The following is a 26239-nucleotide window of genomic DNA, read 5'->3' as shown; positions in this document are numbered from 1 at the left end:
GCATTTGGTTTCCATCAGATTATGTTCATAATATCGAAAAAAATAAGCCAGCATAACAAAAAAATTTTCTGTATGTAGGATCCGTTAAGTATGTTTTATCTCCTTTCTTTTGGTTCTCTAATTTTTGTGGGGCGCTAATGCAAAAATTAGCCTTGTTGAATCGGTAGACCTTCTGAACCTCTCTTTCTGAGAAGTGCCACTCTGCATTGTAACATCCTTTGACCGTAGCGATCTGTTTATACCAGTATCTGGTGAATATCTAAGAATCATGAAGCTCGGCATGGATGTGTTTCCATTCTCTGGCCAACAATTAATGCATGGTCTCGAAATAGGTGATGGATCAGATAAACTATTTTGACGATTTTTTCATGGAATGGTGGCCCTGCATCATACTGTCAATAATTGTATTTCCTAGTTTACTGTTTACTGTTTCATTTCCTAGTTTACAATCTGATTTTATTTTTCTTTTGATAACTATCATTAGTACATAGCACTGCATTGAAACCCGATTTCAGTCTCTGTGTTCAGATACTGTTTCATAGTTAACAGGGATTAATATGTTATTTTTTTGATTGTTTGATTGCTAAAACTCGATTTTATTGCTGCCTGTTTCAATCTGTGCACTTTTATTTGTTGAAATCTGATTATGAGTTTATAGGAACTATTCAATTAAGCTACGAAGGTCTAGATTTTGATATCTTCCATTTCCATCATTCATAAAACACTATAATGGGGTTCTTTAATCATTCCTCAAGCTAGAAGACTAAAATTAGTTCTCTGCTGTCCTGTTCTCAGACTTCGATGGTAATCAATAAAGCTGCTTCAAAGTCTAAGCTATCATATTTCCAGGGTCCTCCCATGCAAGGCAGGCCAAATTCCAAGTGGCCCTGTATTAATATGCAATCTAACTATTAGATTCTATTAAAACGAAAGTTAACTCCTGGCTTATGTGGCCAAAAGTAGAGAGGTCTTCACTCGACGCGAATTTTTCTCCAGTTGCACGGTCAGCAGAGACTTTTCCCAGACTCTTCTCAGCACCTTCGGGAGAGACTTTTCTCCGACTCTTCCAAGCACCTTTTGGCATGGCCAGGTAAAATAAAACCAGCACCGTTTTATCCATAGTTTCCATGATATTGGTGGTCCAGCTAAATCATATGTTGGCATTCAAGTTAGAAGAGTGGAGAAAAATCTACCGTTATCGGTATCAGAAAATGTATTGCTAACAATTTCTGAGAGACTGCATGCAACGTGTTGCTAGTTTTGCATCAGAAATCTGAAGTTTTATCAGGAAAAAAAAAGTGTGATTAAAGAGGGAAAGGTAGCATGTCCCGGTCCAGTTGAAAAGTGTTCCTTTGATCACAAGGTGGGGATGATGAGATCTAAGCCCCAATACCCAAGTTCAGATTATATATTGGGAGAAGAGATATCCCTTCAATTTTTGCTGGCATATATAAGATATAATAGTATTTGTAACATTATTTGCTGGCTTCTAAACTATTCTCTTAATGTTCTATAGCATTGGTAGATCACATACATGTGCACGCCTGCATAGATTATTGTTATAGCTCACCAATAGATTTTAATTTGCGGCATTATATGTAAAATGTTCTTGCTTTGTTAACTCGAATCTCTACTTCAGAGCTTTGAATATTAAAATTAAAATATGGTAATATATGATTTACCGACTATATGAAAGCACTAACTATGTATATGGCAATACATATCTAACTTCGAAAATGGCAATTGGATTTATAGATCGGTTTTCCAAGGAGAGGAGCTCGGTGTACCAACATGACGACTTTGTCAATTAGTTAATTTTGACATGGTACGTTCTAAACAATTTGTGCCTAAGAGAGTCACTGCTCAAAGGTAAATTTGTCAGTGAAGAATGCAATTGTCCTGTAAAAATTATGGTTCATGAAAGATTTTTTTTTTCCCCGGAGAATGATTAGGCGGAGTTTAAATGTTCCTGAAACATCTCGTACCCGGATATTGATGGCATGCAACCATTATTCATCATCCAACAAAGTGGAGCATTAATATGTTTTTGGTGGGCCACAAATTAAAAGGAAGTTATTAAGGCTCCATTTGAATGCAAGACGACACCAACAACCCACCCTCACAAACAATCCTGAGTGCTGGGGTTGGCACCTCAAACCTTCTGCTTACAGGGGGGCCCTTAACCTCCTTGACAGCCAGTAACCCTGAGATTTTGGGAATCTTTTTAAGGCATAATGGTTGAAAGTTAGCTTACATTTTTCTTAAAAAATTTTCATATTCCGCAAGCACCTTTCATTAGCTGTTTTTTTTGTGCAACTGCCCAAAGCATCCTTCAAATTATTTACAATGACAAGTCAACAGGCCACCGTGTGGAAGATAATTTGTTTATACTTGGACAGTGGATGACGATGGTATATCTTTCAATGATGATATATAGTAAACCTAACATGCCCTGAGATTTGTTTGTTTAAGATTTATTGGTCATGATAAAGGAGTCTGGTCTGGTCTCTGTTTATATTTAGGATCCTCATTGCAGGGGATGTTTGGGATAAGGCTGCCAATAATTTGTGCTTTTCTAACTCTTCTCCAGGGATGGCAATGAATATTATGGCTTGATTAGATAATTAGGCTGAAAATCCTATTGCATTCATGAATTGGGTTAATACAATCAGTAAAATCTTAGAATTACATACTCGGTTGGGTTTATATTCATAAGTACCTAGAAGTAGGTTTGGAGTAGACCGTCTGGAATTCCATAGAAAGAGAAAAAAGATGTATTGTTTGGTATTCAGGTCGGCCCACTCAAAAGCTATTCCTGAATACTTATAAATATAAGTTTAGCTCAGCCTGTAATGCTACAATTTTATCGGTTATATTGGTCCAATCCGCGAATCTAATAGAACTTTCAGTCCAGTTCATTCAAACAGACCCTAAATATTTTCTCCGGATTGAATAATGTCCGGATATTTTTGTCTTTGACCTATATTTTTAGAATCAAAGCTTTATCATTTCTCGTCCAAATCTCCTCCACTCAGTTTGGGTTTTATAAAAAAAAAAAAGGAAGAAGGAAAATTACCTACAGACTCAGTTAAGGTGGCATAAAAATCAAGCTTAGTTGTGACTGAAAACATTGGCCGGCCCGTGGGTGGAAAACATCGGATGCGGCATTCTCTTTTTTATTGTCTGCTCGTAACAACACTCATTCCACGCAGCTTCAAGACTTAAACAGGCTAAAGATACCCACCACTCAATCTAGCATTCAGAAAAATATTGGAAACGTGAAAGAAAACCTTGGCAACTTTCTTGAGCGCTGGAAAACCTTTCTCGAGCATCGAGACAGTACTTGACCAGGGAACTCGCTCACCACAATAGCATACGTCTAAGAGCACGAGAAATTCCTCTCTTGCCGACGTGACGTGCCGTGCGGCGCAGTCCCTTTGGGGCTGGACCCCGTGGCCAGGCGTCCCTTTTCTGGAGTCGCGTCCTGGAAGAGAGATGGAACCATCTCCATCTCCACGGAAACCAGAGAGGTCCGGCGGGGCACAGAATGCTCCATATTCTCCAAGAATTGTCCATTACCGTACGTCTTGGCCCCGTCATGAACTTGCTAATGGTCATGTGATGGTGGTCGCAAGTCTAATAGAGAATATTTTTGATCATGGCCTCGCCGCAAGGTGTCTCAAGAGCAGCCAAGCCAAAGATTTTGGCTAGCTTAGCTCGAACTCAAAAACCACTCGTCAAGCTGGTCGCGAGCATCGCCCATGTGTCTCTCTGCAAACTCGTGGTCATCTACTTCGTTGATTTAAGCTATTGGAGGTCTGCTTTTCTTGGATGTGCATGTTGCTCCCTTAATATATAGTTTTAGTCACACCTAACATACTCCTCTAACATGGGGTTTCTTTTAACGTGGAGACTGGATAACCATGTACATCCAAAGCCTATGGTTGATGGTAGAAACATATGAGGATTGCATATAATTGGAAAATGCATGTCTTCTAAACAATTGTACGTGGGTACCTAATAAGATAGTCTGAGTCATGGGAGAATGGGAACAATGGCAGAAGGAAGAAAGCATATCGGTTCTCTCGGAGGAAAGGAAGGAGTTGCAGCTTACGCATGCCTTGTCCTTGAATTTTAACAGGAGTCGTTCGCACCCTTGTTACCAACCCATTAGAATTTAGATGCCACCAACAGTCAAGTAATAGGATTAGTTGGGTCATGTGTGGGCATCTACATCCCGTTCTGACTTAAAAAGCATTTGAGCAGTCAAAAGAATTCACGAGTTCAACCTGTATCTTTTAGTTCCTGCATGCTTTAAATCTAATTTTTAGTAATACATGCCAATGTCATACAATACAAATATGTCAACGATGAGCAGCCAAGCCTTTGTTGGAGAAGTTTGTCAATAAAAATAAAAATTTTAATTCAGGATATATCTTTGAACTCTTTCTCACTTATACAAGAGTTTTCCTCATTTATAAATAATTAGCATAGCGTCAACCATCCATGTCATTGTTTCATTCAAAAATAGTTTCTCTGTCATGGAAGTATAGCAAACTACAATAGTTTCTTGAATGGCCTATCAAAGTTTTCTCCATTTAGGGATGGAATTTCTTTGTTCTTGTGCCCTTCATCCACTCAATTAAATCAAACTATTCATCAATATTGCATATAATTTACGTTCACAACATTCATCCTTTACTTAATTTCCATTCTCTCATTTATTTTGCATTATATAAGAAAAACTTGACTTGAAAGCCCGCACTAAGTATCCTCCACATATAAGGGTGGCAATGTTTAACCTATTTAACCCGTTTAACTCGATTCAATTTATTGTAGATCAAGTTTAGTTATCTGTTTGATAAATGATCAAGTTCAAATTTCTATTCTTGACCTACTTAATAAAAGAATCAAGTTTAGGTTGATAAATCATTGACCTATCATGTATCCGATTTGATCCATATCTAGTCTAACCTAACCTGAATGTCATTCCTATCCATGTAGCCTCTTCAAGTAATAATTTTTCTCAGACAGTCTTCCAGCCTAAAGAGTATGGTCGATCAAACTACCTCCTTAGGTCCGAACTGGTCAAACGAACCGAGGACAGGTTCGACCGAAGGATTTTGCACATGATCTAGAACATGGTGCATCTCCTTATATAATTCAGTTATAAAATATAAAATGAATTCAGATAACCTGCCCCCAGTTACTCTTAATTAAACCCATTAAAAAAAGCCATAAAGCTTCACCTAGCTCAAAAACCCTAAATATTAGCTGACCAGCCTCAACCAAAACTGAGCTTCAAGCTCGGCTAATTGACACTCAGTTGTCGATTTGAATGGGAACCACTACCCTAGCATTCTTCCAATACACTAAACATGGATTTGATGTCAAACAATGATAGGGTGTGACAGGCTAGAGTTAGAAGCAATCAGACTTGGCATTATTGATCCCTGACGCCCACAACTCGTTTGTAGGTGTGACTTGTCTTCCCTTTCTTCCCTTTACTGTCCTTTTTCCTTGAGAAGCAAACCGGGGGCCATGTGATTACGATTATTGGCAGCGAACCAGAGGCTTGGTTGCCCGGCTTGCAAGGTGCTGCAGGGTTTTTTTTCAAATGATTCTGTTTCTCACTGTATTTTTACCAAATTATTTCAACACCACAAGCAGTTATTACTACTTTATAAACATGTTTGTGCCGAGAAATTACAACTAGTTGGAAAGGGTCAAGCTTGGTTGGTTGGTGCTTGCCCAAAGGACATCGGTGATGTTAGAGTTCCAGTAGTAGAACTTCTGGAATTTACTTCCATATAACCTAGTTTTATTGAGGTCAAGGGTTGGTTAAAAGATATCCACACAAAAGCAGACTATGTAACTATTCACCTACAGTGATATAGAATGTCAAATGACAAGCAGAATAAGTACATCTTTTCGACACTTTTGGGCTACTTCAACATGATTTTAAGGAGCTCAGTGCATTTCAAATTCATATTTTTTTTCTTTCTCAAGTCATCCTAAACTTGTCAAGTTTGAGGACAAGTTGTGGTAGGAATTTTTGGTACATACCAGCGCATCTATCGCTGTCTAAACCGAGTGTGTGGCATGTGCAACACGTCACTCGTACCAATTTTCAGACCAAAGATACCTCTAAGAGCAATGACTTGGTGTGATGGGTACTGTACATTAAGTCATCTTTAGGTACGGATATCTTATCCATGAGACAAGTATTGCACATCAACTTGTTTTGGTCTGCACCTCACGCATTAGATGCAAACTATCATGCTTACTACTGCATCATCACACCTAACTTGCTTCTATCCTAATTTTGATTTATTGCAATTATAGAGCAAGAAATCTAGGGCACTGTCACACCAATGTGGCGTCTAATAGACATCCACGACTATGACATGAATAGTATGTTGTTTTATATGGTGCATTTAGGGCAATTAGACCGACATTAGTTGATTGAAAACCACCAATTCATGATGTTGTATTGCATTATGTCGGCTCCAATAATAGTTAGCTATGATTTAAACCCCTCAACTTTAGTCTAAATCACAGCGTATGCTCCAATAATCATGTATGCATCACAGCATATGCTAATGGATGCACTGATATGAAGGAATGGTTTGATATAGAGTGGAGTGGAAGAAAGTGTGATCTTAAACACAACATAATGGAGAAAAATGATTCATCTAAGCGACCCCAAATAGTTTGAAATTAAAGCTTAATTGAGTTGAGTATTACGCATTAAAAAATCCAAGTATGAATGTCTTAAGGCAACTATCGTGCACCAATTTGTATCGATGTACATGTACGCAACTAGATAGCAGCAATCGTGCTTACTACTATGCCATCGTATCTAACCTGCTTCTAGCCATATGGTACTCTTTAATTTGATTTCTTATAATTGTTGGGCAAGGATCTCAGGCATCTCATCTCCAACAAATAGAACATACCGAGATAGGAAGATGTCTAGGTCATGCTTGCACCATGAGGTGTCTAATGGACATCCATGACTTCCACATGAAACCCCAGAGACGATTTGGGGGTATCAACTCATCATATGGCATGCATCACGATGGACTATAATCATAGAACTATGATCTAAACCTTATCCATCTAGACCTTATTCAATTATTCTTTGCATGCTCATAGCTAGAGGTCTCATTTTGCTGGCATTGGATTTGGAGTCCAAGGAGGACCATATGCTAGTAAATCATCTTGGAGGCTACACCGTTTGACGAGTGGACGGAGAAATTAACTTGACTGGCCGTGGGAGTCGCCTATTGCAGGGCAAGAACGGTTGCTTGGTGTCCCTGTCACGATACCAGGGACTAGATATGCTGAGGAGATTACGCATGGAATCCGATGTATCACCAAACGCGTGCGGCGAGGACAAGATTTTCCTTGTAACAGAAATACCCTCTTATGGATATTATATTTTTTTTCCTACGCCCACTTAAGAGGTAGCAGTAGATTTTTTTTTCCGCAGGAGGGAAGACAATGGAAGCTGGTCAGAGCTCTTGTTGTGAGAAAAATTATTTGTTGGATCATGTCCACCATCTCAATAGTGGATGGATTGGTCCAACCATGGAGCAACACATGTAACCACGCTAGTATTGCTCTGTTTTTTCTTTTCCTTTTCTTTTCTTATTTGTGCATGTTGTTTCATAGTTGGACTGGTTGATTGCTGAGATGATAGACTTGATCCAACCAATAACTCCTCTTGATGTCGGCCTGGTGTGCCTGACTCAACATGTTAGATAAGATACGTGCGGATTGAAGCAGAAGAATCTTGTGGGTTAATGACCAGTGAGGTCATGTGTTGGTTCCTTAGCCCCAGCTAAGCTGGTAGAAAGATAATATATATGCTAAAGAATTATGTAAAAATAATTTAATTAAGTTAAGACAGATATCTGAGGACGCTCATGTGCTTAATTGTTGCTTTATTTTTTCGAATTAACTTATTTTTTGAGAAAAATATATTTTTGTAAACTACTAGCGACTGAGTCGGTGAACTTTACGGATCGGCGATGAAGTCAACAGTCTCGACGAATCATGCAAAATCAGAAACTCAATACACTTTCCCTTTGGGGTCACGTGACTTTTAAATTTATTGGCATAGCATCTTAAGGATTAAAATAATACTTTGTTCCTGGTAAATCAAACAAAAAATTAAAAAAAAAAAGGAAAGAAACCCTAGCGCCGGGATCTTTTCTCGCTTCTTCGTCAACCCAACCCTTCCTCCGAGCCCTCTGCCTTTTTTTTCTTTGTTCTTTTTTTGCAACGTAACCCCTCTACTTCCTCCCTAAGCTCCGCTCGCAACGCGACCCCTCTGCCTCTTCTCCCTTAGCTCCGCTCGCAATGTGACCCCTCTGCCTTCTCCCTCAGCTCCGCCTGCTCCGGTTTCTCCCCAGCTTCACCTACTCCGCGACCCCTTCGCCTTCTCCTCTGGCTCCGCCAGCTTTGCCGCTCGATCCGCCCTCAACAGGCTTCGCCCACTCCATGATGGTTACGAGGGTATAACCCTCCTCCTCTTCCTCCTCCAGTACTCCTGTCCCTGTAGCCACTAGCTCCTCCTGCATCGCCTCATCGCTATAGGCCTTCCGCGACATGGCTCTGGTATTGGCGGGGTGACTTGCATTGACAATGAGGCTGAGGGAGGAGAAATGGATATAGAAGAGGCCAGCATCGGCGAGGTCGGAGACACAACAGATGTGGGAGTCTGAGCTATGTTCAGGGCAGTGGAGGTCGGAGAAGAAGTGCCCCTCGATCGAGTATTAATTGGTGGCCGGGTAGCGGAGGGCACTGTCGGGAGGGGGCGCGGGGGGAGTAGTGTCCTTGGTGTCGCAGGTGAGGAGGTAGTTTCGAATGACGCCGTAGGTGAACTTGCGGGGAAGCTCGTAGATGTCGATCTTAGGGATAGGGGTGACCGGAGGCAGTGGCAGTGGCACAGGAGGAGGAAGGGGAGGAGTGCGTTAGAGTTTTACCGCTTAAGATGCCAAGTCAGCAAATTTAAAAGTCACGTACGGTCATGTGATACTAAAGCTTCATCCATCTAATTTTCTGATTTTGCATGATTTGTCAAGATTCTTGACTAAATTGCTACATCCCAGATTTTACTGATTCAATTACTAGAAGTCTAAAAGTTGATGGTATAAAAATGTATTTTTGCTGCTTCTTTTTTTTCTTCTTTGATGCATATGCCTCTTTTGATACCTATGTAATTGATTCCCATCTTTTGCTTTGATGCTATGCAATTGACTCCGATTCTTTACCATAAATATGTAGGCCCACAATACATGGGAATGAGAGGTGGAATCCATCGCATGCTGCTTCCTAATGCGTCTCCTTGGTTGAGCTCAATATAGATATAATACATCCATCAAGGACCCTAGCAGCATAATAATTCATTAGTTTACTTAGAGTTTGTGTTCAAAAGAAATGTGTTAAATGATAGGCAGTGTCGCCAGCAAATTATTTGTAGGTTTATTCACGAGATCATAGATTTGGATGTTTTTTTTTAAATTGCACTCATCCTACATGTATAAAAAACAACCGGACTTCAAAAGAGGTAGTGTTTAGTCCTATATCTGCTATGTACTAGATAGATCTTAGGTACTTATATAGGGCCAAAAAACTAAAATAATACTTTCGGCTAGTTTTTTTTTGATAAGGTTCCAAATTGTTGTTGATGTGGCCTAAATCTTATCTGTCCATACACATGGTGAGCATTTTGAAAAGGAGAGGCTCTTAAGCTCTCATGGTGAGGAGCTCCCAAAGAGAAACTCTTAAGCTCTCATGGCCATCTCTATGCTTGACTACTCTTCTACGGCCTTCACTGCACGCTTTCTTCTCTCCAGATGGGATGTGTGTCCTTGGAGACAAGAACACGAGTCCATTGAGACCGCCCTTCGAGACATGAGCGTCGTGTGAACGGGACCCATGTCACTGGAGACCATGACGCGAGTCCCTGAAGGTTGTTCTTCCATGCCACCCGAGATATGAGTGTTGTGCATGCGGGGCACACGACCCCCAATCGAAGCCCGACCAGACCAAGCCGAGCACTCCATGCCGAGTTCCAAGACCAAGCACTCCATGCCAAGCTCCCGAGCCGAGCACTCCATGCTGATCTCCTAGATCGAGTTCTATATTGATTATTCTAGGTCGAGCTTTCAAGTCGAGCACTTCAAACCGAGCATTCCACGCCAAGCTCCTAGGATGAGCACTCCCAGACTGAGCTCTCCGGCTAAGTTTTTAGATTGAGCATTTTAGGTCGAGTTCTCATGCCGAGCACTCTAGGCGAGCTCTCAGGCTAAGTACTTTAGGTCGAGCTCCCATGACGAGCACTCTAGATTGAGCTCCCAATTTGAGTACTCTAAGCTGAGCTCCCAGGTTGAGCTACTATGTCGAACACTTCAGACCGAGCTACTATGCCGAACACTCCAGACTGAGCTCCTAGGCCGGGCTTCTATGTTGAGCATTCCAAGATCAACCCTCCTAGGCTGGGCCTCTTACGACTAAGCTCCCAATCATCAAGTCTCCAGCAGACCAAGCTCCAAAAGCCAAGGTCGAGCTCTAAGGCCGAGAATTTCAGGTTAAGCCCTCTAGGCGAGTAATCAAGGCTTAACGATCCAAGGAAATCACTCTCCTCTGATCCTTTTTATTATATCTTTTTTGCTATTTCTTATCGTTATTCCAAATCTCTGTCTGACTTAAGCATTGGAGGAAGTCAGGCTGGAGCCATCTCGGTAGATCTTTCTCTTCTCTTTATGTGCATATCTGTGACTCTCCATGATAGATCGATGCTTCTCCTTCCACCATCATGGATCGAGTAGATTGATAGGCGCCCTCCACGCCTCCAAATCGTTATAACATGGTCGGGAAGGATTTGGGCATCAATAGTTACTAATGACTCTGATCTTTATGTGAAGACTCATGCGAGTATGTGTTTAATTTCATATTAACTATATAATGGATAGATCTTGGATATATATATATATATATATATATGGCCAAGAAACTCAAATAATACATTTTCATTAGCTTATTTTAGGTGAGATTCTAGGTTGTTGAAAAATACTATTTTGTCCTTGTGATCTTGATGTTAACATTATCCTTGTTCACGGCCAATGCCATGCATGATAAACAACACTAAAGAGTCAAAACCCTTATTTTCAAAGAACATATCGCACTTTAGATTCATGGGTCAACCTAGCATGCTACAAGGGCGAAATTATTCATAGTTTTATTCTAAGGTTCTTTAAATCAACGTGATTCTGCCGAGTTACTGGGTTCCATCAATTAACAAAGTTTAATGCTTTTGGAAAAGTTTTAGGGTATTTCGGTACTTTTGGAAGGCGGTGGCCGGTCCGAAGGGAATCTCGAAGGCACAAGGGAAGGCGAGGAGAAGGATAAAAAGGGCATCAAGCCGAGGGCTCTCATCCTTCTCGTCTGCTCACGGTATCCTATTTCACTTTCGCCTTTCCTCCCGAAACATACTAGAATCTCACAAATCCTTCGTAGCATCCATTTGGATTGCGAATCGCATCCGATTTGGCTTCAGATATTTCTTTCAGTTATTCGTCTTCGACAGTTCTGGAACGGTAAAAATTTCGATTTTATAAGATTCTGGCATTCTTCTCTCTGTGATTTCTTTTCAATTGAACGCATATTTCTCAATTTTTCTGTGGAGATTGTTGTGATCCTAGAAACAGAGGACGCTGATGTGTTTTAATTCTAAGAGAATTTATTGTTTTTATGTTCTCATTTTCTTTTCTTTTTTAAAAAAATATCTATTCGGTTTAACTCGCGGTACTATCTCAATGTGGTGTTAAAAATGGAATATCGTCATTGAAGTGAAGCAGGACGGACAGAACCATCCTTTTGGTATTAGATTAATAAAAGAACTGTTAGATTTTGTAACGTGAAATAATATTTATTTTTCATTCGTTGTTAGCTTTATATATATATATATATATATATATATATATATATATATATATATATATATATATATATATATATATATATATATTCTCTTGTAATATCCCAATTCTGATTTATTTCCTGCTGTTTCAATATATGTTCCTTGTGTTGCTAATTATGTTCTGATGTGATTTTTTTTCTTTATGAAATTATGTATTTTTATAATCAACGCTTTATCTCTTTTAACTGATTAATTTTTTCGTTAGGATTTTTTTTTTTTGTTCTATTGCAAATAGTTTTAGTTCTTGATAAACCTTCATATTATTTGCTTGTTAGATATATATTTATTCCATTTTTTCCTAAGAAATCTAGCATTTTTAAAAGGCCTTTTCCAAGAAAAATAGGTTACGACTTTATTTTGATTCTTATTCTTGTTTCAGAAGTTGTTTTTCTTCTGTAATCTCCTTTATATTAGCTGCATAAATTTCTCTGAGCTCTTCCTCTGCCCTTTTTGGTTTTATATTATTCAAAGCTTCGTTTATTTTAACATTTTATGTTGCATGTTTGTAAGACTTTATGTTTAGACTAGCAATAGATGGATGACATGGTAGTGAATTATCCATCCTGGGTACTGCTTGTCCCTTTCTTTGGTTGTATGCTTGAGGAATTAGTTGATTCATCATTACACGATGGTGAAGGCTGGGTTGCATTAGTTCATATATTATCTTGTGCACCACTGCTTCATCTCTTATATTTGTACAAAGCAAGGGCGGCGGAACTGTCCCAAATCGGGCGGTTTAGAGCCATAACGGCGGCCCACCGGTACGGTTCCGGCAACGGAAACGAAAACTATTGTCGGAGGAGGAGAAGGAGAAGGAAAGAGAGAAAAAAAAGAGAGTGAGCGGAGAGGGAGGGAGGCCGGCGCCGGAGCGGAATAGGAAAGTCGTAATTATTCCCCTATTTCGTTGGAAATAGGGTCGGTTGCTTTTTTTAATTTTTCAATTTTTAAATTAAAAAAGCGGCGGACCCTATTTCGAACGAAATAGGAGAACGGATGCAGCTTCCCTTTTCCGCCTCGGCGCCGGCCTCCGGCAGCCTCTATCCCTCCCCGCTCTCTCTTTTCCTCTCTCATTCTCTCTCTCTCCCTCGCCTCTTCTACTGCACGGTGCGGGCCGTACCGACTCGTTCCGCCGGAGAACCGGTACGGTGTCCGGTATCGGTTCCACTGACGTTGGTACAAAGCATCGTTCTTTCTTTGATCTACTCTTTATATATCTTTTTTTTAAAAAAAAATTCTTGTTGAAGATCCCTCTTTTATTGATTCATAACAATTTTGAAATGGCAAATATTTCTCTTGCCTGTTTATTTTTGGAATATAAAAAGTTACTCTTAGTTTGAATTAGATTAGTGCCAGTTATCTTAATCTGGAATTGTTGTCTTTTTCTTTCTTTCTTTCTTTTCTTGCTTAAGTATAATTTTTGTTTGGGTATTTTTCCTGCAGTTTCTAGCTAAAAATTAGAAGACGAATATCAGGGAATGCTGAAAGATGTGCTTGCACACCAAGGAATCCTCGTCTAAGGTAAATGACATTGTAGCTCCATCTGACCTGCCCTTGTCCATCCTTGATGAGATTGTAGCACAAACCTGTATCCAGCATGTGTTCCATGCACAATCACAAATTGGAGCTAGAAATCCTCAAAGAGCTTTTGTGTTAGATCACGATCTTGGTGAAGACGGTTGAAATCTTCTGCAGCTAAATTTCCATTTTGTGAAAAGTATATATATTTCGTCAGTGGGGCAGTTTAGCATTTTATTGTGTGTAAGTGATATCATAAAATGGCAACTGAAAATAAAGGGAGTGTTTTGATGCAAAGGTATGAGTTCGGCAGATTGCTAGGGCAGGGAACCTTTGCCAAGGTATACTATGCTAGGAATATTAGGACTTCCCAGAGTGTAGCTATAAAGGTGATCGATAAAGAGAAGGTCATGAAGGTTGGACTTATAGACCAGATCAAACGAGAGATTTCAGTGATGAGATTGGTGAGACACCCAAATGTTGTGCAGCTTTATGAGGTCATGGCTACCAAATCGAAGATATACTTTGTGATGGAATATGTTAAAGGTGGCGAACTATTTAACAAGGTGTCCAAAGGCAAGCTCAAAGAAGATGTTGCACGGAAATATTTTCAACAACTGATCAGTGCTGTTGACTTCTGCCATAGCAGAGGTGTTTACCACCGTGATCTGAAACCTGAAAACCTTCTCCTTGATGATAATGGAGATTTGAAGGTCTCAGATTTTGGTTTGAGTGCTCTTGCTGAGTCTAAGAGGCAAGATGGTTTGCTCCACACAACTTGCGGTACTCCAGCATATGTTGCTCCCGAAGTGATCAACAGAAAGGGATATGATGGTTCCAAATCTGACATCTGGTCTTGTGGAGTAATATTGTTTGTGCTTATGGCTGGTTATCTCCCATTCCATGACCCAAATCTGATGGAGATGTATAGGAAAATTGGAAAAGCAGAGTTTAAATTCCCCAATTGGTTCCCTTCAGATGTTCGAAGGCTACTATTAAGGATTCTAGACCCAAACCCAAGTACAAGGATCTCAATTGCAAAGATTATGGAAAATCCTTGGTTTAGAAAGGGACTTGACAAGAGACCATTGAAAAATGAAACAGAAACAAAAGAAATTGTCCCTGTTGATGGCAATGCAGTTTCTAATCCGTCTGACGATAACCCAGTCGAGGGAAAGCAGGAGATGGGGAAACTCGCTAACTTGAATGCCTTTGACATCATCTCTCTTGCCGCAGGATTTGATCTTTCAGGTTTGTTTGAGGACACCGACCACAGAAGAGAGGCAAGGTTCTCCTCCAGCAAACCAGCTTCCACTATTATCTCGAAACTGGAGGATATAGCCAAGTGCTTGAGGTTGAAAGTAAAGAAGAAGGACGGCGGCGTGCTGAAAATGGAAGGATCAAAAGAAGGAAGAAAGGGGGTCTTGGCTATTGATGCTGAAATCTTCGAGATCACTCCTTCCTTTCACTTGGTGGAGATAAAAAAGACAAATGGGGATACCTTGGAGTACCAGAAGCTGTTGAAACAAGACATAAGGCCAGCCCTTAAGGACATTGTTTGGGCATGGCAAGGTGATAAGCAGGAGCAGCAGCCCTAGTTCATGCTGATCGAGTGTGTTCTGCTGTAGTAGTCAAGGTCATTTCATGTTTGAGTAATTTCTAGATGTTTTTGTTTTCTTCTTATTGCTGTCTTTGTTTAGAAACTGTTGCCTTGCTGCCCTGTGACTATAATAATTTTCTGAAGTTATTCTGTCATTATAATGCATGCATGATTGAGCAACCACCTGGTATAATTTAGAGTTTGGCTTCAGACTTAAATGAGGCGTTATAGATTTATTCTCACTCCTAGAGAACCTCGGCCTGCAGATTTGTCTCTGTAGGGCCTAATGAAGGAAGTGAGTGACTAAGTTGCTCTTTTGAGCTGGGAAATTGTGCAAGCTTTATATACTTCGACTGGGTAGCTAGCTAATTCGCTTATGAGATTAATGTAGACAAGGAAACATTCAACTTATGCAACGAATATTTCTTAAAGGTTTTTAGCAGATAGTGTTCCAGACCTTTATAAAATCCTCGCATTCGGTATTGTTGTATGTCGATGCATTTTATCTTTTCCAGGTAAACTGGATACAGATTCTCTATTCAGTAAACTTTACTGGCAGAAAAAATTGAGAAGGGAAGCCCTTATGTCACACAAATGATAACGGTTCGTTGGAAAGCCCTTATGTTAAACTAAAATTGGTTGTTTTAAAACTATCAATGATTAGATTCTCCTGTTAGTCTGGCAATGATTAGGTAGCTGCCCAGAAGGTGGCATGACTGCTTTGTCTACGTACCTGAGTTTGAAACTGCATTTCTTGATCTGTAAAGAAAGAAGTGACAGAATTGCATAAATATTCTCTTGGGTGCCTTTGTTTTTTTACTTTCAGCTCAAAACAAGTTAGATCGACTGATCTAAACGGCTAGCCTAAATCCTAGCATTGCACTTGTTATCCTTAGTTCTACTTTCTGAATTTAATAGAAATTTGCCTGATTCACCCCACGCTGTGCGTGCCGAAGGAAAACAGTAACTTTGCATCAGGATCCTGAGGGGGCAAAGAAAGGTCTTTTTTCTTTTTTAATTCATTTCAGATTATGGTGCAGCAGGGCAGTTTAGATCTTTCTTGTTCTTGCTGGTTAGTAGGATCAAGGTACCAAACAATCAACATCTGAATGTTGGAGAGAAAATGCCATTTGCGATCAAGTGTCATTTTGTTTCTGAGCTCTACTTGAAGTATCGCCTAGGTGTGCAGTAACGGACGTGCCAAGGTCCTCCCTTTTGCAACAATGGCCTGCCCCATTTGTTATAGCGGTAAAGCAACGAAAGTTGCTGGCAATTTTAATTTAATTTGGAAATTGGTTGAAGGCACTAAGGTTTAATCCAAGTCGGGCAACATTGGTTGGGGAAGATTGTGAATTCCTATTTCATCACGACGCTTCAAGATTTTTGAGTTATTACAGATACAATACTTTTCGAAATGTTTAAGATACAACATCATCTTCTAAGGTGTGACTCAAGATGCCTTCTTGATGCGGTATATTTTTAAACCTCGCAATAATACTTTCATATTTAGCACTTAAAAACAAAAAAGGGGTTTCCACCCCTCGGTTGGGCATGAGCCGATCTCGACCCAGGCTCAACCAGATTTAAAACGATCCTGGCATCTGGATTCAAAGCACATTCTAATTGATGGAAGTCTCTGAAAATGGAGGAAGCGAGATACTTTCCCCAACGTTTTGAACAACAAGACGAATATTTACAAAAAGGTAAATACATGGAAGACAGGAGATGGACAAGAGGGGAAGAGGGAGAAGGTTACAAGTCAAGAAAAGGAGGGAGATACACCCAAAGATCCGATAACGCCATCGGATGAGACAAATTTTCCACAGTTTCATGGCCCTATGAGGTCTTTTGGGAACATGGATTGCCCTGTAGGCGATGTATGCTAAGAACCATTTGGAGAACGCAGCTGAATACTTGGGAAGATTTTATCATTTTGTTCTTTCCAAATTGCCAGCAACCTACTATTATCAACTGGTCCTAAGCCTTTGTAACTATACGATGAATGTTCTTGTAAGAATTCATGCGGGCGTGTGTTTAGCTCCGCATTGGTTATTCGCTGAGTAAATTTTGGGTATTTATATAGGATCAAGAAACTCAAATAATATCTTTCAGCTAGTCCTTTTGGGTGAGGTACTGGATTGTGACGGTTCTTTCACCTCCAAATATCCATAGTGCTTGTAAAATGGAAAGTTTCCCTGCTAATGCTAGAGGCACGGCAACAATGACATCCATCTTCTAAATGTACACATTTCAATCTAAAGTCAATGGGAAAAAAACAAAAAAATAATTCCACTTGGGAAGGAGGAATATGAAATGATGGACATGAGAAAATTAGTATCAAAAAGGTCCCAAAGCATCGAACCAAGATCCCTTTGCATCGAACACATGGTTTGTTTTTTTTATTTTTTGTAAGCAACATGGTGGAAGAGACCAAGAGTTGGCTTGCCTTAACAAATATTTCTTCACTAGCTAGCAATTCCCACCCCTTGGGAATCAATCCTCCGAATAGGGATAGGATGTCATGATAATTAAAGCTGTTAATCAATGCTCTGGATTTGGGCCAACGTTTTCTTAGCACCATTTAATCTTGTTTTGGAAGCTCTGTAAACTTGGCAGTTGGCAGGCATTGGTTAGGCAAGAATAGTGTGGTCCAAAACTGAAACACAGTTTGTTCCATCCAAACTCCCATCTTACAATAAAATGGCCAGGTCAAACCTATGGTACCTCCCATCAAGGAATCAAGGGAACTCACAAGGGCACACATGGTAGCATTCAATGAACCTCCAAAATGAGGCTTTTTTGGGGGGCGCCTGAGGTGCTGAGAAACAGGAAGCAGGTATCAGAGGCAGTTCATAGGGTGCTATAATCTATATTCTCTTACATAGTAAATTACCCTTCTTCAAAGCGCTAGCTACCACCCACCAGTATTCAATCCAATAATCCATGTAATACTTCTTTCTTTCATGCGGATGCCATGAAGAGTCCACATGCACCGGTCCAAGGGAGAATACGTTAGGTTGCGGGAAAGGCTCTTTTTAAAGTTGGTGGCCGACGACTTCGGAGGCAACGCTGTTGACAATAGATGGTATCTCATGTGCGGCACTGAGGTCAGACTTCTGGTTGGGTTATCGGTTAGCTTCCAACAACCGCTTCTCGACCATTTTGGTCAACTTTGAGCTGCTTCTTTTTTTTTCCGTGTCCTCTGTAGGCTCATCTTGCTGACAGTCCTGTTTTTTTAATAAAAAAAGAAAGAACAGATAAAAAATTTTATACAAATAATTTTTTTGAGCAAATTTAGTGATTGAGTGGTTTCAGAGTAATGCTAGGGCAAACGGTGAGAACTCGCCATTGCGCGCTATTGCAATTTGTTGAGGAACTATGTAGCTTTTTAATTTTTTTGTGTTTACCAAGAGATAAATGAGGCTGCTGATCATTGGATCGTCTGGTATCTTTGGTGCTTGAATATGTAATAGTTATAAATTTGGGAGGGCAAAATTTTGGGATTGTGGAGGTCCAGTATTATAAGGCTGCCACGTTCACATCCCAAGCAGTAGTTGCATTTAATGTTCAGTTTATCAAAGGAACCATGATACCTCTAGTCAACTCCACGAACTGGTCCAAGAACAAGAGGCTGCCACATTCATACTACGAGTCTACGAAGCTCCTACATGGGAGGACAAGGTGTTGGGATTGTCGAGGTCCTGTATTATGAGGCTGCTACATTCACATTCGAATCTGTAGTTGCATGTTAATGTTCAGTTTGTCAACGAGCCATGATATCTCTAGTCAACTTCATAATCCGTTGGAGGACAAGGTGTTCGGATTGTTGCGGGCCAGCAAACATCAACAAACATCATTATTTAGAACACTGCTAATGTGTTCAATCAATTAAAAAAAATATTTCCATGTGCTCAAGATGGATAAAATTCATAGCAACTTCTGGTTTATACGACAATCGAAGCCAACCTTGAGATAATATATGAAGAAACTACTGCCGTATTCTGTAAGTATTATTCTAAGATTCAATCATGACTTCTTGGAATCATATTTTCTTCTTTAAAATCTATGTCCTTTTGGAAGAGTATATGCTCCATGATTAACAAATCACAATAACATAGAACTCAAATAACTTAACGGAGTACGTACGAGGCGCAGTGTAAAGGATTCTCTCCTTGGACCCTCGTTATGTGTGGCACTGTCTTGCACTTGAGGTGAAGGTAATTACTCTCGAACTAAATTCCTTATTTATCCGACAAACAATGCCCGATAAAGGGCTCTTTCCATCTAGTTGTCTAAAGAGTTACAACCTTAGAAATAGCTTAATAGAATAATAGAAATAATAAAAATAAAGCTAGCACATTGCATAAAAATTTAGTTTGGTTCATCCAAAACTTTGGTTATGTTGGAAGCGAGATATCCACTATAAGGGGGGAATCAATTCAAAGAAAATACAAGAAAGATAAATGCAAATATAGATCTTGTGGAGAAATCCAACACAAAAGAAGTAGGGACTAGGATAAAACTTCAAGAAAATCTAATTTTCTTCACCTCTATCTATCCTTCTCTCTCTTTCTCTCTTACTCTATTTCTTTCTCTCTTTTCTCTCCTCCCATGCTCATAGTTTTCCACACCACTCTCAAGGACACCTCAAGACCTATTTATATATAGACGTAAGAGGAGAGAATAAACTGCCTCCATTTTTCTTGGGACGTGATTCCGTTTCCTTGCATGATAAGGGAAGCCACATCTCAATATAAAGCACAGCTTTTATGTTAAAAGCATTGATGCTATTGCTTGCATCATGGTGTGCTACTCCAAATAGACCAATTAATGCGGCTACAGGAAAATGAAGAATGATAACAAACACCCAAACTTGCTAACATCATATAATAGGGAGAGGGCATAGGTTCGTGCGTCTCTAGGATCAAGTGCTTTAAACATTATTTTTGGTCCAATCAGTAGGTTAGGTTTGGTTTAAAGTTGTAAGGTCCACGATTAGTGCATCCCACTTAGAGCACTGATCCTCTACGATACAAATGCAGCACCGCAGAGTGCTGTATAGCCATGGATAGCCGCCATCAAGAGATAGACAGCTATCAAATAAGGCAATCCACAAGCTTGTGCATTTCATCTATGGTGTTCGTTGTTTGGTAGCCGTCCATTTTCTAATGGCAGTCATCTAAAGATGCACAACACTCTATATTATGCAGGCTGCATCGCAGAGGATCCTGATTGTCCCACTTACCTCAAAAGTGAAAAGCAAGCTAGGGTTGGCCAAAACCCGAAGCTATAAGAAATTCTCGTAGTGAGGGCTGCAGGGGATTGCACAAGTAGGTGCTGAAATTTTTAAAACCACCAAATTAAGACCTTTTCACTTCGCACTAGGAACTGCAACGAGGAATCAAGAGGCTACTCGATTCTTCTCTTGGCTAACTGGCCCCAAAAAATAAATAAAAAAATAAAAAAAGAGGCACCACGTCACCAGCCTATTTATCATAGTTTCATGTTTTGGGAACCGCATGATATGGCCACTACTGCGTGGAAGAAGGGGAAAATTGACACTGCGAAGAGAACGGTCCTTGAGGTGGCTGCTTGCAACTTTGGAGACAACATTGAAGGCATCTTTAAAAGTGTCTCCAATGGTTAAGGTTTGATAACCGACTCGACTCTTCTGAATAGAAGTCTCTTTGGACCCCTATGATTCACTTTAGCGCCTACCCACTTGCTGACTTCCATTTGGATCATTAACTTGGTTGACATGTCATGATTTATTTCTTTGGAACATGCTATGGGATGTCTGCTAATGATCATGAAACTTCTTCTAAGCCCATATAGAACTTAACCACCCCATACTAGTCCCTTTACAAAATGTGGCTTGAGAAGGTTTTCTTGTGCAGAAAATGGGCATCCTCTAGCATTACCCCATTTCATTTATAGAGAATCAATCCTTTGCTATTGCTATAGTTAAATAATTTCATTTAACTGAATACTTTTGTTATTGAGATCCAACATTCAAAACTATACCTTGTTTGTTGTGACGCTCTTGAAAGGTGGAGTCATCCAATTGTTAATTGCTTCCAAGATCTTATTTAATTCTAAATTTTTAATAAGTATATCGATTTACAAAATAAAATATAACTTTTAAGATACTTTTTGTTAATGTCATTTTATTAATATTAAGTTGCTCAAATTGGGCTTAGTGCCCAAGCAATAAAGCGACCAAGAAATGTTTGCATCATGTGGGGATGATGCACCCATCGCTTTCTGAGGTACTTATTGCCGCAAAGGAAGGAGGCTAGCCTTTTCTTTTGGAGCGAAGCAAAAGATGAGGGTGTTCATTCGCACCATTCAGAGCCCTGTGAAAGGAATGGCCACATGCGAAAGACCCTAGTTTTTCTAAGGACAAATATTAAATATTATTGCGATTTTAATTTTCTAAGATCTCAGTGACCCTCTCTCTATCTATCTATTTATCTATCTATCTATCTATCTCTCTCTATATATAAATATATATCATATGTCAAACATGCCTAAAGGACGCGCATATGGCAAGTAATTTGTCACTTGATCACAACAATATGTTTAATTTATAGGCATCTATTTGTGGATAGGTACTAGGATACCAAAAGTTGTTTAACCATATTGGATCCCCATCATCACATTCAATTATTTTGATCCAAATCAAGGTTTTCATGCCTTTCTCTTTTTTTTTGGATAGGCTGACAAAATTAAGTGCTTGCCTATGCAACAAACATATAATACTTGGTTTGTTGGAGAAATTGCAAAGCTGAATATGTGGCATATTTTCTAATTTCTAAAACAAAGTTCCCGAGCAACCACCAATTCTTATTAACAAGTAATTCGATTACTTTGAGTAATGAATAATTGAATAAATTGTATCCTGGTGCTTTTGTTGCATGGAAGGTTAGCCGAACAGAAGCAGAATGGATGCGTAGAACAAACGATGTGGATTCCCCATGATATCATTATCATGATATCAATTAGACCTACCATTGATATTTCTGATTGTTGAACTTGTGGCTCTAAAGTGGAGCTGGAAATATCCACCAATGAAGAGAGAAATACTTACAGGAAACAGATAAGATTGTATATAGTACAAACAGATACAATTGCAGCAAGAAAACCACTGTTTCCCCACACTTCCTCTTCAAGTCACCAATGATTTAACCATGGAATATCCTCCCTACTCATTGGAACGTTTACGATTCACCTTCGGCCCTTTATGACCAATAGAATGCAGATAAATCCTCCGAATACTGCTATTCCCCAAGTCCATTCCTTCGGCAATGGAGAAGATTTCCAGCAACACTCCAAGGCATGAGCTCCATACTTCTTCGATTCTTATGTCACCATGCAGTGCCTGGTCATTCATCAATCCTTGTCCATAGTTCTGAAACTTCATCAGCCAATGGTTTAGATAGGATGGCAACGAGACTAAATACATGCTAAAGGTGGGTCCTGCCATTTGCTCGATCATCCACCATTGATTTCGAGTAATGTGAGCCTTGCATGAATTGACGCAGAGTGATTTGATTGGACGTTTAGGAGTACCAATCAATCATTGTTGGTGTAAACACCTTTATAACCGCAAAGTCGCGACATATATACTATCATCCTTCATTATGCAATCAAAACAAAAGGAAAAAAAAGAAAAGAAAACCACTCATGTATATTATTTTAAATCTCCTAACCCTTTAATGATCCTATTTTTTAACTAAGATAATTAAGACTCTTTAGAAGGGAGGGGAAAAAAGGTAAAAATAGAAGACTGGGAATCTACAGGTGCAATTTACTCCCATCAAGTGCAATCCTTTTAACATAATATATTCTCAGCCTTAGACCTGAATCGGTTTCTTACTCTGATCATCATTACAGCTAATGACACCGTTACTATTGTTAGGAGTGCCGATTTTATTAGCAGCGGTACCGTTAACCGCCGAGGTATTTGTATCGGCGGGGCCCAGGCCAAGGTGGGACCACGCGGCCCAGGCCCAGTCCCAGGAGTGGAGGAGGATGTAGGCCCCAATGCCGCCGATGAGTCCGTAGGCGATGGAATAGGTCAGCGGCATCAATATTAGCGTCAGAAACGCGGGGATCGCCTCCTTCATGTCATCCCAATCGATCTCAGCCACTGATTTCATCATCAGCACCCCCACGAGCACCAGCGGCGGCCCGACCGCCCACGCCGGTATCGACGCCAGCAGCGGCGTGAAGAAAAGCGCCAGGAAGAAGTACCCAGCCACCGTCAAGGCCGTCAGCCCGGTCCTTCCGCCTTCCCTTATCCCGGTGGAGGACTCGATGAACGCCGTCACCGGCGAGGTGCCGAGGAGGGAGCCGGCGACGATGGCAGTGGCGTCGGACATGAAGGCGAAGTACTGCCCCTCGAAGTCGCCGTTCTCGTCGACGAAGCCGGCGAAGCGGGCCATGGAGTAGAGTGTCCCGGTGGTGTCGAGGATGTCGACGTAGAGGAAGGTGACGAGGGCCTCCCAGAAGTGGCCCTGGCCGATGGACGAGAAGCTGAGGGCGCCGGCAGTGGAGCTGAGGGGGTGGACGTCGACGACCTTTTTGAAGTAGTTGTAGGAGTCATCGCCAGCGGCGGTGTCGGGGAAGGCGGTGACGGCGGTGCCGCGGAACCAGGAGACGGCGGTGACGAAGATGATGCCGTAGATCATGGCGCCCTTGATGCGCTTGATGAGGCAAAAGGCGATGATGAGAAAGCCGACGACGGCGAGCCAGAAGGTGGGGCTCTCCATGCGGCCATGGAGGCAGAGGATGTCGCCGGAGACGGTGCCTCCGGGGATGAGCTCGACGGTGCCGTTGGAGAAGGTGCGGACGGGGGCGAGGGAGGCGCGGGCGTCGCGGGGACAGGCGGCGAGAGTGACAAGGGTGGAAGAGGAATGGCCGATGAGGCCGACGCCCTCGTCGTTCTGGAGGCCGATGAAGGCCAAGAAGAGGCCTATTCCAGCGGCGGAGGACATGCGGACAGGGCGGGGGATGAGCTTGGCGAGCTTGGAGCGGAAACCGAGGGCGGAGATGAGGAGGAAGAGGAGGCCCTCGAGGAAGACGGCGGCGAGGGCGTTGCCATAAGGGAGGTTGCCGGAGCCGTGAAAGCCGACGACGGTGTAGGCAAAGTAGGCGTTTGCGCCCATGCCGGGGGCGAGGGCGAGTGGGAGGTTCGCGAAGGCGCCCATGATGACGGAGCCGATGATGGAGGAGGCGGCAGTGGCGACGATTAGATCGCGGCGGACGCGGTCGAGGCAGGAGGCGTAGCCGGCGTCGACCGGGGGGAACTTGCACGTCGGCGAGGGTTTGCTGCAGTCGGAGACGGAGCAGGTGGCGCCGGAGTCAGTGAGGATGGACGCGTTGACGGCGAGAATATAGGCCATGGTCAAGAAGGTAGCGGTGCCGGCGCGGAGCTCCGTCGTGAAGGTGGACCCCCGCTCGGCGAGCTTGAACCACTTCCCGAGCCAGGACTTTGCCACGACCGAGTTCATCCGACCAAGCCGGGATTTGGCTGACGGCGAATCAGCCGGAGTTAGGTCCATTGGTCCGTTGTGGAGGGGCGTGGGGGTAAGAGGGATGGGGGTTTGGTTTTAAAGGGGAGGGAGGGAGGGAGGGGAAGTCTAATTAGTGAAAAATATTTTAGGATTACTTACCAAGAAAAAAAAAACATATTTTATGATTCTTTGTGGGTTATGGGATCTTTGGGGGTTGGAGTCAAGGGAGGAAAGGGCTCGGGGGAATTTCCAATTCGCACAAACCTCTCTTTCGTTTGCTTTCCTTTTATTATTTCCTCATGTTGTGTCTCCAGCCTGTTTTGGGACTACGATACTTCCCACCTTCCCCACGAGACTCTCGTTTCCCTCGTTGTAGTTCGCCATACGTTATTTTATTATAATATTTTGATATACCGTCAGCTGTTGATCAAATACTTTTGGAGCTGAAAAATGGATAGAATAATACTTATCTAGATTTATTTTAAGCATCTGACTACATCTGTTTCCATATTCATTATAAAAAAAATAAATATGAATATAGATAGGCAATTATCCGATCCATATCCAAATATCAGATTATATTTGTAATCCTATTTAATTTTATATAGTATTTAATTATCTGATTTATATTTATATTTATATCCATACTTTTAGTATTTGATTTGTATTTGTATTCATTCAATATAAATATACATATAAATTTTTGCATCCGGCTAATCTTTGTATCCATATTTATATTTATAAAATAAAACAAATTGAATATAAACATATTGGTATCCGATCCACTTTCAACCAAAAATATTTTAGCTGCTTGCCATACCTTCTTATATTTATATAAATTTTTTTTGCCACATTTGTTGGAATTCAACGTTCGGCCACCACCGCCGATTAACAGATTTTTTTTTTCTTTTTAGACAATAGAGTTGAAGGGGCATAAGCTCGTAGGAGTATTTGAGTTCCCTTCAGAATGCATTCCCATTCCGTAGGTTGATTGGTAGCAGAATTGCAACTAATGCAAGTAACCTACGATCAGCTTGTTATTACAGTTGTTATTATTACTAATGAAGAATGTAATCAAAGCATTCTCCGACGCAGGTGACGTCGTGATCTAGGCTGGACACTGGATCTGGACTTCCACCGGGGATGCCAAACTTTAAAACGTTTACCGACCAAGTAAATTAATTGACTATAGTGGGCCGGTACATAAAAAAACACTTCTGTTAGTGTTAGGAGAGCAGATTAGTTGAATCCTTTTGGTTCGGGACCGTTTCATGCTGTCATCCTCTCAAGGAGACATGCTCGATGCTGATAGGATTGTTCCCAAGTGCTCAACCCCTGGACCAAGATTACTTCTTCGATCTGCCTTTATTCATTTACTCGGTACATGATTGGTTTTACACAAAGAATATTTTTTTTTCCACACAAAGAATATAACAACGAACACATGATAACAGTCAGTCTCACCCGTCGCGCTCCACGGCCCGCATGCAGCTTCTTCTTTTGCTTTCATTGTTTGGCGTCAGTCTTGTGTCACAAAACCCCCCGCGGCCAAGTGAGATAATTATTGCAACACGGTTTCTTCGACTTCCAAGTCTGCACTACAGCTCGTGTACC

General features: G+C 41.0%; 2 protein-coding genes across 3 annotated transcripts; one reads left to right on the top strand and one right to left on the bottom strand.

Annotated features, from left to right (window-relative positions):
* Positions 1–11387: 11387 nt before the first annotated feature.
* LOC103702112 (CBL-interacting protein kinase 18-like) lies at positions 11388–15287 on the top strand. 2 transcript variants are annotated; one of them, XM_026802620.2, is made up of 2 exons: positions 11388–11466; positions 13433–15287. In XM_026802620.2, the coding sequence occupies exon 2, from the start codon at positions 13768–13770 to the stop codon at positions 15103–15105; it is 1338 nt and encodes a 445-aa protein (XP_026658421.2). In that variant the 5' UTR covers positions 11388–11466; positions 13433–13767; the 3' UTR covers positions 15106–15287. The 2 variants fall into 2 exon arrangements, with proteins under 2 accessions (XP_026658421.2, XP_008782631.2); XM_008784409.3 differs by having other exon boundaries at positions 11413–11609.
* A 6906-nt stretch (positions 15288–22193) lies between these two features.
* On the bottom strand, positions 22194–24721 carry LOC103702111 (adenine/guanine permease AZG1). The gene has a single exon (XM_008784408.4). It carries the CDS (start codon positions 24671–24673, stop codon positions 22964–22966), a length of 1710 nt encoding a protein of 569 aa, XP_008782630.1. The 5' UTR covers positions 24674–24721; the 3' UTR covers positions 22194–22963.
* Positions 24722–26239: the final 1518 nt, after the last annotated feature.

Source organism: Phoenix dactylifera, chromosome 3 (genome assembly GCF_009389715.1).
Source record: "Phoenix dactylifera cultivar Barhee BC4 chromosome 3, palm_55x_up_171113_PBpolish2nd_filt_p, whole genome shotgun sequence".
In the NCBI taxonomy this organism is placed as follows: Eukaryota; Viridiplantae; Streptophyta; class Magnoliopsida; order Arecales; family Arecaceae; genus Phoenix; species Phoenix dactylifera.
This window is presented reverse-complemented; position numbering and strand designations above follow the sequence as displayed.